Raw genomic sequence first — 10,163 nt, 5'->3', positions numbered from 1 at the left:
GAATAAGGAATAACTGAGCCAGGGATCTGAGACCTGGGAAATCAGGCAGCAATATGTTGATGAAGATACCAGTAGGTAGTGGGCATAGTTTGTTTGTTTCCTTTTAGTTGCATATAGTTTCTCATAAGCCACCTGAGGTAATCAGAAACACAAGAAGACTGCAGGTCCCTAGAGGGTAAAATTATTCAAAAACTACCACCTCTAGGAAGAGTTTCAATTGATCTGACTTGTGTCAAGTGCCCAAAATGGATAAGTGAACCAGTCAGTGTGGAAAAGGAATTGATGTACCATGACTGGGTCAGCTTACGTCACATACCCAACACTGTGGTTAGTAACCAGAAGATGTAGAAGGCAGTGGGCAAGAGACCCAGTGGACCTTTCAAATTCCTCTATTTCCTTTTTAAAGTTCCTCTTTTATAGAGATCAGTTTACCTATCCACTGTTCCTAACCCCAGTTTCCTAGAACATTACAACTTTACATATGTGTCTCTACAAACTTGGGTTTCAGGCAAAAAAAAAAAAAAGAAAAAAGAAAAAAGTGAACGCTTTAATGGCCACACATCAGTGTTGAAACACCTTGTACTGTGGAAATCACTATGAACAAGTGGCCCAATTCATGTCGTCCCGCTGTACCCCGTGCAGCATCGACTCCAACTGAGCCTGAACTTCAGCAAGTTTCTGTCGGTCCAAACTGTCATGAAAATTCCCTTCCTCGTAGCAATGGAGAGGGGCAGGATAAATCACATACTTCAGCTTCATCAAGGATTTCAAGTGCTGCAGAAGGCTCTTGAGCACAGGCATCGTAATGGGATTGAAGGCAAAGCTAAGGACACGGATGTGGGTACAGTGGCTCAGGGCTGGGAGGACGGCAGAGAGAGTAGAATCAGTTATCATACAATTGGTTACCTCCAGATGTTGCAGGGTGCTTGAGACCTTCTCCAGCAGAGCCTGGAAGGGCTCATAAACTTCTGAGAAGGTCTTGTTGTTACTGAGACTCAGTTAGTTTAGGTGGGTGGCCTGAGAGCTCTCGGACAGGACAGTGACATCTCTGTTAGAAAGGCTACAGTAAGGTAGATACAGTGTATCCAACTGACGTGGCACAACTCTATAGAGAGAATACAGTAAGGTTATTTCAAAGAATGAGGGCAATGAGCCCCAAATTATAGGTGCCTAAGGCTCTAGAATAAAGTACTGTGTTCACGGTTTGCAATAGGTGGTTAACAATGTGGACTTTGGGATCAGACTTTATAGATTTGTGACCTTGAGAAAGTTACTTTACAACTCTGAGGTACAGGGATGTAATCTTGAAAATGTGCACAGTACTAATTATTATAAAGAACTGCAGGAAAGATTAAGTGAAGAAATTGCATGCACTTAGTATATATGACATAATCAGTGTTGGATCTGATTCAATTATTCACTTATTTGGCGAGGATGGGTCTGGGAAAGCAGCCAACTGAGGGTTTCCTTTGACTAGTTCCCAGATGACAAGCTCTCCATTCAGGGTCTAAGGCTTGGGGGAAATACAGGAGCAAAATTATCTGGCAGTGTTAACTATTGGGGCCCATCCATGGGCATGTGCATTAGTCCTATAGCTTAATGTTACTCCATCTGAATGCCTCCCCTTCCTCTCCAGAGAGCTGGAAAGTCCAATAGGAGAAGGACTGAGTCTTTTTCACCAACATATTTACAGACTTATTATAGTGTCTGCCCACGGTCACTGAATGAATGAATGTATGAGCACAGCTTCCTTTTCTAACCTCATCTGCTGCTCACCATAAGGTACTCCTCTCTCCCCTGGCTAGGTTCAAAGTCCCAGCAGTGCCTACGCTGGGGCAGAAAGAGAAATGTGTTACAAGGATCTTAGGAAGATCCAAGCATGGTCTCTTCTGTCTTAACAATGAGGTGTTCAAGGAACAAAGGTTCCTCCCCTTCCCCTCACCTGAGCAGTTTGTGCAGTTGATTTGTGAGGCAGACGAAAGGCAAGCTGAGCTCCTGGAGGTTGTCCAGCCGCCCAAGGGAGAGGAGAAAAGATATGAACTTCCTTCTCGGATAAGAGTTAAAGGGGATGTTACACAGAGTAAGGCTGTTCAGGTGGACCACCCGAGCCAAAAGGGTGACGACTTCACTCAGATCAACCTGATCCATTTCCAGGTGATCAATGCACCCCAGATCAAGAAACTGCAGGATACTTCTGTGGCCAGACATTCTATCGATTTGCAAATCTCTGCAGCAGACATGCAAGGACCCAAAGTCCTGCTGAATTTTACTACAAAGGAAAGAGAGGAATTGCTCTGTTCTCAAGGTACTATTGAGGGAAATATCCACTAGTAATTCCATGGGTTCCTGAGCTGACTGAGTCTCAGACCCGTAATTACCAATCCCGAGGCACATGACACTATGCTGAGCTTCTTCTATCTTAAGGATAGAGTGCTGAGAGTATTTGCATGACTTAAAACAGAAAGGGAATGTGGTCCCTATCTCAGAGCATATTGTCTTACAGTCCAGGTCACGCCTTAAATCTAGGATCCTCAGTTTGGGCCCCCTGTAAGGAAAGGAAGAGACAGAACACATGAGAGATAGCTGATTTTAATATAATCCAGCAAGATCAATGATGAGAAGCAGGGACGGAGCACTTTAACCCTGGTTTTCACTTCATTGCCATTCACCAAGAAGTTCTTTCCACACAAATGCAGCATCTTTCATCCTTTCTCCACCCCCTCCTTCACCTCCAGGCTTTCCCTGTCTCAATGCCCATATTCCACTTGTGTGTATGGCACTCAAATCCATTCATAGTATCCTCAAGCACCTCTATTCTATAATGAACTGTATAAGGCAATAGAGTCCTGAAGGTGACCCCAAGTGCTGACCGACAGCTCTGCAAAGACTGCAGTGTTCACCATTGGCTACTGTTGGAAGATGGTTAGGTATTCCCTTGCCCCAGGATACAGCATACTCTCCTGCTGACTCCCTGTGTCTCCACTCGTCATAGTCTTACCAAGAGGTTGAGTTCTGGGCAGGGAGGGTCTGCAGACCATCAGTCATGGCTTCCAAGATGTCATAGTATGACTCCCGTGTGTTCAATGACCCAATATGGAGACAGCGAAAAGGCCAAACCCTCACCATTGCCGTTAGCATCGTCTTATGCCCACCCAACAAGGCAGCGTTGAACAATGGAACAAAGAGTTCTCTTGGGATTTCGTCCAGGGCATGGATAGCTGCAGGCTCATTATTCAGCAGACTCTTTGCAGCAAGCTCAAGGAGGGTGACTGTGGTCTTTTGGTCCATCTTCAAAAACCTGCTTCAGAGTGGAGAATATTTAGAAATCCTGAGAAGATATCTATAGTCACTTGTTTGCTTCCAGAGTTAGCTATGGAAAAAATACTTATTGAATAAGTATGTGGTCAATCATAGGGCCAATTCAAGTGACCACTACTATAGGAATAGAATGAAAATGGACTTTTGTGTAATTTAATTATATATGTGTACACACACGCACACGCGCCCACACACACACACACATTTACATGAGATAAAATGCCATTAGATATCAGAGGTAAGTTAGCAGAAGACAATGCTTACCACCTAGCTGACTTTGTCAAATTATTTCCTCTGAGGAGCTTCAAGATGAAGGAAGAGTAAGACGTGGAGATCACCTTCCTCCCCACAAATACATCAGAAATACGTCTACATGTGGAACAACTCCTACAGAACACTTACTGAATGCTGGGAGAAGTCCTCAGACCTCCCAAAAGGCAAGAAACTCCCCAAGGGCCTGGTTAGGTAAAAGAAAAAAGAAAAAATAGAGACAAAAGAATAGAGACAGGACTTTCACCAGTGGGAGGGTGCTGTGAAGGAGGAAAGGTTTCCACACACTAGGAAGCCCCTTCATGAGCAGAGACTGCTGGTGGCGAGGGTGGGAGTTTTGGATCCATGGAGGAGAGCGCAGCAACAGGGGTGCAGAGGAAAAAGCGGAGAGATTCCAGCTCAGGGGGTTGGTGCCGACCAGCACTCACCAGCTTGAGAGGCTTGTCTGCTCACCCGCCAGGGCGGGCGGGGGCTGGGAGCTGAGGCTCAGGCTTCGGAGTCCAGATCCCAGGGAGAGGACAGGGGGTGGCTGCATGAACACAGCCTGAAGGGTTATTGTGTTCCACAGCTAGCTGAGAGGGACTCAGGGAAAAAGTCTGGAGCTGCTGAAAAGACAAGAGACTTTTACTTGCCTCATTGTTTCCTGCTGCTCAAGGAGAGGGGTTTAGGAGCGCTGCTTAAAGGAGCTCCAGAGAAGGGGGCGAGGAAATAGTTAATCAAGTCTAGGAAGCACAGAGAGTCCCATACAGGATAAACCCAAGGAGAAAAACACCAAGACACATATTAATCAAACTATCAGTCATTAAACACAAAGAACATATATAAAAAGCAGCAAGGGAAAAACGAAAAGTAACACATAAAGGAATCGCCATAAGATAAACAGCTGATCTTCCTGCAGAAACTCTGCAAGCCAGAAGGGAGTGGCAGGACATATTTAAAGTGATGAAAGAGAAAAACCTACAACCAAAATTACTCTACCCAACAAGGATCTCATTCAGTTTTGAAGGAGAAATTAAAAGATTTACACACAAGCAAAAGCTAAGAGAATTCATCACCACCAAACCAGCTTTACAACAAATGCTAAAGGAACTTCCCTAGGCAAGAAACACAAGAGAAGGAAAAGACCTACAATACAGAAAAACAAAACAATTAACAAAATGGTAACAGGACCATACATATCGATAATTACCTTAAATGTAAATGGATTAAATGCTCCAAGCAAAAGACACAGATTGGCTGAATGGATACAAAAAGAAGACCCATATATATGCTGTCTATAAGAGACACACTTCAGACCTAGGGACACATACATACTGAAAGTGAGGGGATGGAAAGAGATATTCCATGCAAACGCAAATCAGAAGAAAGCTAGAGTAGCAATTCTCATATCAGACAAAATAGACTTTGAAACAAAGACTATTACAAGAGACAAAGAAGGACATTACATAATGATCAAGGGATCAATCCAAGAAGAAGATATAACAATTGTAAATATTTACACACCCAACATAGGAGCACCTCACTACATAAGGCAAATACTAACAGCCATAAATGGGGAAATCAACAGTAACACAACCACAGTAGGGGACTTTAACACCCCACTTTCACCAATGGACAGATCATCCAAAATGAAAATAAATAAGGAAACACAAGATTTAATTGATACATTAAACAAGATGGACTTAACTGATATTTATAGGACATCCCATCCTAAAACAACAGAATACACATTCTTCTCAAGTGCTCATGGAACGTTCTCCAAGAGAGATGATATCTTGGGTAACAAATAAAGCCTTGGTAAATTTAAGAAATTTAAATTGTATCAAGTATCTTATGCGACCACAACGCTATGTGACTAGATATCAATTAGAGAAAAAAATCTGTAAAAAATACAAACACATGGAGGCTAAACAATACACTATGAAACAACCAAGAGATCACTGAAGAAATCAAAGAGGAAATCACAAAATACCTAGAAACAAATGACAATGAAAACATGACAACCCAAACCTATAGGATGCAGCATAAGCAGTTCTAGGAGGGAAACTTATAGCAATACAATCCTACCTCAAGAAACAAGAAACATCTCAAATAAACAACCTAACCTTACACATAAAGCAATTAGAGAAAGAAGAAGAACAACAACAAAAAAAAAACCCACACTTAGCAGAAGGAAAGAAATCATAAAGATCAGATCAGAAATAAATGAAAAAGAAATGAAGGAAACGATAGCAAAGATCAATAACACTAAAAGCTGGTTCTTTGAAAAGATAAACAAAACTGATAAAGCATTAGCTAGACTCATCAAGAAAAAATGGGAGAAGACTCAAATCAATAGAATAAGAAATGAAAAAGGAGAAGTAACAACTGACACTGCGGAAATACAAAGGATCATCAGAGATTACTACAAGCAACCCTATGCCAAAAAAATGGACAACCTGGAAGAAATGGACAAATTCTTAGAAATGCACAGCCTTCCGAAACAGAACCACTAAGAAATAGAAAATATGAACAGCCCAATCACAAGCACTGAAATTGAAACTGTGATTAAAAATCTTCCAACAAACAAAAACCCAAGACCAGATGGCTTCACAGGTGAATTCTAACGGACATTTAGAGAAGCTAACACCTATCCTTCTCAAACTCTTCCAAAATATAGCAGCTGGAGGAAAACTCCCACACTCATTCTACGAGGCCACCATCACTCTGATACTAAAACCAGACAAAGATGGCACAGAGAAAGAAAACTACAGGCCAATATCACTGATGAACATAAATGAAAAATCCTCAAAAAAATCCTAGCAAACAGAATCCAACAGCACATTAAAAGGATCATACATTATGAACAAGTGGGGATTATCCCAGGAATGCAAGGATTCTTCAGTATATGCAAATTAATCAACGTGATACACCATATTAAAAAACTGAAGGAGAAAACCCATATGATCATCTCAATAGATGCAGAGAAAGCTTTTGACAAAATTCAACACCCATTTATGGTAAAAACCCTTCAGAAAGTAGGCATAGAGGGAAACTTCCTCAACATAATAGAGGCCATACATGACAAATCCACAGCCAACATCCTCCTCAATGGTGAAAAACTGAAAGCATTTCCACTAAGATCAGGAACAAGACAAGGTTGCCCAATCACACCACTATTATTCAACATAGTTTTGGAAGTTTTAGCCACAGCAATCAGAGAAGAAAAAGAAATAAAAGGAATCCAAATTGGAAAAGAAGAAGTAAAGCTGTCACTGTTTGCAGATGACATGATACTATACATAGAGAATCCTAAAGATGCTACCAGAAAACTACTAGACCTAATCAATGAATTTGGTAAAGTAGCAGGATACAAAATGAATGCACAGAAACCTCTGGCATTCCTATACACTAATGATGAAAAATCTGAAAGAGAAATTAATGAAACACTCCTATTTACTACTGTCACAAAAAGAATAAAATATCTAGGAATAAACCTACCTAAAGAGACAAAAGACCTGTATGAGAAAATTTATAAGACACTGATGAAAGAAATTAAAGATGATACGAATAGATGGAGAGATATACCACGTACTTGGATTGGAAGAATCAACATTGTGAAAATGATTCTACTACACAAAACAACCTACAGATTCAATGCAATCCCTATCAAACAACCACTGGCATTTTTCACAGAACTAGAGCAAAAAGTTTCACAATTTGTATGGAAACACAAAAGACCCCGAATAGCCAAAGCAATCTTGAGAACGAAAAGTGGAGCTGGAGGAATCAGGATCCCTGACTTCAGACTTTACTACAAAGCTACAGTAATGAAAACAGCATGGCACTGGCACAAAAACAAGAATACAGATCAATGGAACAGGATAGAAAGCCCAGAGATAAACCCATGCACATATGGTCACCTTATCTTTGATAAAGGAGGCAGGAATGTACAGTGGAGAAAAGACAGCCTCTTCAATAAGTGGTGCTGTGAAAAAGACAGCCTCCTCAATAAGTGGTGCTGGGAAAACCGAACAGGGACATATAAATGTATGAAATTAGAACACTCCCTAACACCATACACAAAAATGGACTCTAAATGGATTAAAGACTTAAATATAAGTCCAGCCACAATAAAACCCTTGGAGGAAAACAGGCAGAATGCTCTATAACATAAATCACAGCAAGATCCTTTTTGATCCACCTCCTAGAGAAATGGAAATAAAAACAAAAATAAAGGAATGGGACCTAATGAAACTTAAAAGCTTTTGCACAGCAAAGGAAAGAAGATCAAAAGACATCCCTCAGAATGGGACAAAATATTTGCAAATGAAGCAACTGACAAAGGATTAATCTCCAAAATTTACAAGCAGCTCATGCAGCTCAATAACAACAACAACAACAACAAAAAAACAATCCAATGCAAAAATGGGCAGAAGACCTAAACAGACATTTCTCCAAAGAAGATATATAGATTGCCAACAAACACATGAAAGAATGTTCAACATCATTAATCATTAGAGAAATGCAAATCAAAACTAAAATGAGATATCATCTCACACTGGGCAGAATGGCCATCATCAAAAAATCTACAAACAATAAATGCTAGAGAGGGAGCGGAGAAAAGTGAACACTCTTTCACTGTCGGTGGAAATGTAAAATGATACAGCCCCTATGGAGAACAGTATGGAGGTTCCTTAAAAAGCTAAAAATAGAACTATGATGTGACACAGCAATCCCACTACTGGGCATATACCCTGAGAAAACCATAATTCAAAAAGAGTCATGTACCAAAATGTTCATTGCAGCTCTGTTTACAATAGCCAGGACATGGAAGCAACCAAAGTGTCCATCAATAAATGAATGGATAAAGAAGATGTGGCACATATATACAATGGAATATTACTCAGTCATAAAAAGGAACGAAATTGAGTTATTTGTAGTGAGTGGATGGACCTAGAGTCTCTCATACAGAGTGAAGTCAGGAAGAGAAAAACAAACACCGTATGCTAACACAAATATGTATGGAATCTAAGAAAAAAAAAAAAGGTCATGAAGTATGTAGGGGTAAGACAGGAATAAAGCACAGGCCTACTAGAGCATGCAGTTGAGGATATGGTGAGGGGGATGTGTAAGCTGTGACAAAGTGAGAGAATGGCATGGACATATATACACTACCAAACATAAAAGAGATAGCTAGTGGGAAGCAGCCGCGTAGCAGAGGGAGATCAGCTAGGTGGTCTCTGACCCACTGGTGGGGTGGGATAGGGAGGGTGGGAGGGTGGGAGATGCAAGAGGGCAGAGATATGGGAACATATGTATATGTATAACTGATTCACTTTGTTATAAAGCAGAAAATAACACACCATTGTAAAGCAAATATACTCCAATAAAGATGTTAAAATAAATAAATGAGTGAATAAAGAAAGAAAGAAAGAAAGAGAGGCACAACGAGATTTGACACACACAGAAAAGGAAATGGCAATGTGACCACACAGGCAGAGGTGGGAGTGATGTGACCACAAGCCAAAGGATGCTGGCAGCCAAGAAGCTGGAAGAAGCAAGAATGGATTCTCTCCTGGAGCTTCCAGAAGGAGAACAGCCCTGCCCCCATTTTGATTTCAGCTCAGTGATATTGATTTCAGACTTGGCTTCCCGAACTCTGAAAGAATAAATTTCTGCCATTTTAAGCCGCCAAAAAAAAAATAAAATGAAAAAATAAAATAGAAAAAGATAAAAGAAAGGAAAAGAAAATGGTCGGAAGAACTTAGGGGTAAGACAGGAATAAAGATGCAGACATATTAGAGGCTGGACTTGAGGATACGGGGATGGGGAAGGGTGAGCTGAGACAAAGTGAGAGAGTGTCATGGACATATACACAATACCAAACGTAAAATAGATCGCTAGTGAGAAGCAGCCGCATAGCACAGGGAGATCACCTCGGTGCTTTCTGGCCACCTAGAGGGGAGGGATAGGGAGGGTGGGAGGGAGGGAGATGCAAGAGGGAAGAGATATGGGGACATATGTGTATGTATAACTGATTCATTTTGTTATAAGGCAGAAACTGACACACCATTGTAAAGCAAATACATTCTAATTAGGATGTTAAAAAATATTTTCTCCAAAAAGGATACAAACCAATATGAAAGAAAATGTACATCTACACAAAAGACACACCCTCATCATTACTTTAAAATGGAGAAGGCCAAAAATTCAAAACAATTGTGAGTAAAAAAAGAAAAATCATGAATTCTGGCATAAGATTTGTCACACTCCCATTACTAGGCTTTGTGGAAAACAAAAAGACAGACAAAGAAATGCTGCCAAGAGAGAGGAAAGAATGTGGAAACGGGCTGAAAGCTGATCTGAATCTACAGCAGAATGACTAAGCCCAGAATAAATATAAAAGTACCAAAACGGTATACTAGAATATGTACTAGAGAGCCCGGACTACAGGGAAGGCACTCCAAAGTCGGAGCTTATGAAGGGACAGGGATGATTTAAAGTGCAGTCTTTGAAAGATATAACTCTTACAGAAGAATAAAGGTAAAGAGTTAGGGAGAAGCATCCGTTGGCGCTTGGGTAATGATGGAGTA

General features: G+C 40.7%; 1 protein-coding gene across 1 annotated transcript; it reads right to left on the bottom strand.

Moving 5' to 3' along the window:
- Window positions 1-594: 594 nt before the first annotated feature.
- On the bottom strand, window positions 595-3,288 carry LOC307069751 (melanoma antigen preferentially expressed in tumors-like; the record flags this gene model as incomplete). The annotated part of the gene is given in 4 exon segments (XM_079728077.1): window positions 595-999; window positions 1,003-1,105; window positions 1,943-2,545; window positions 2,999-3,288. Coding segments are annotated over 4 exon segments (1,401 nt in total).
- Window positions 3,289-10,163: the final 6,875 nt, after the last annotated feature.

The sequence above is a fragment of the Hyperoodon ampullatus genome (genome assembly GCF_949752795.1).
Source record: "Hyperoodon ampullatus genome assembly, chromosome: X".
Taxonomy (NCBI): domain Eukaryota; kingdom Metazoa; phylum Chordata; class Mammalia; order Artiodactyla; family Ziphiidae; genus Hyperoodon; species Hyperoodon ampullatus.
This window is presented reverse-complemented; position numbering and strand designations above follow the sequence as displayed.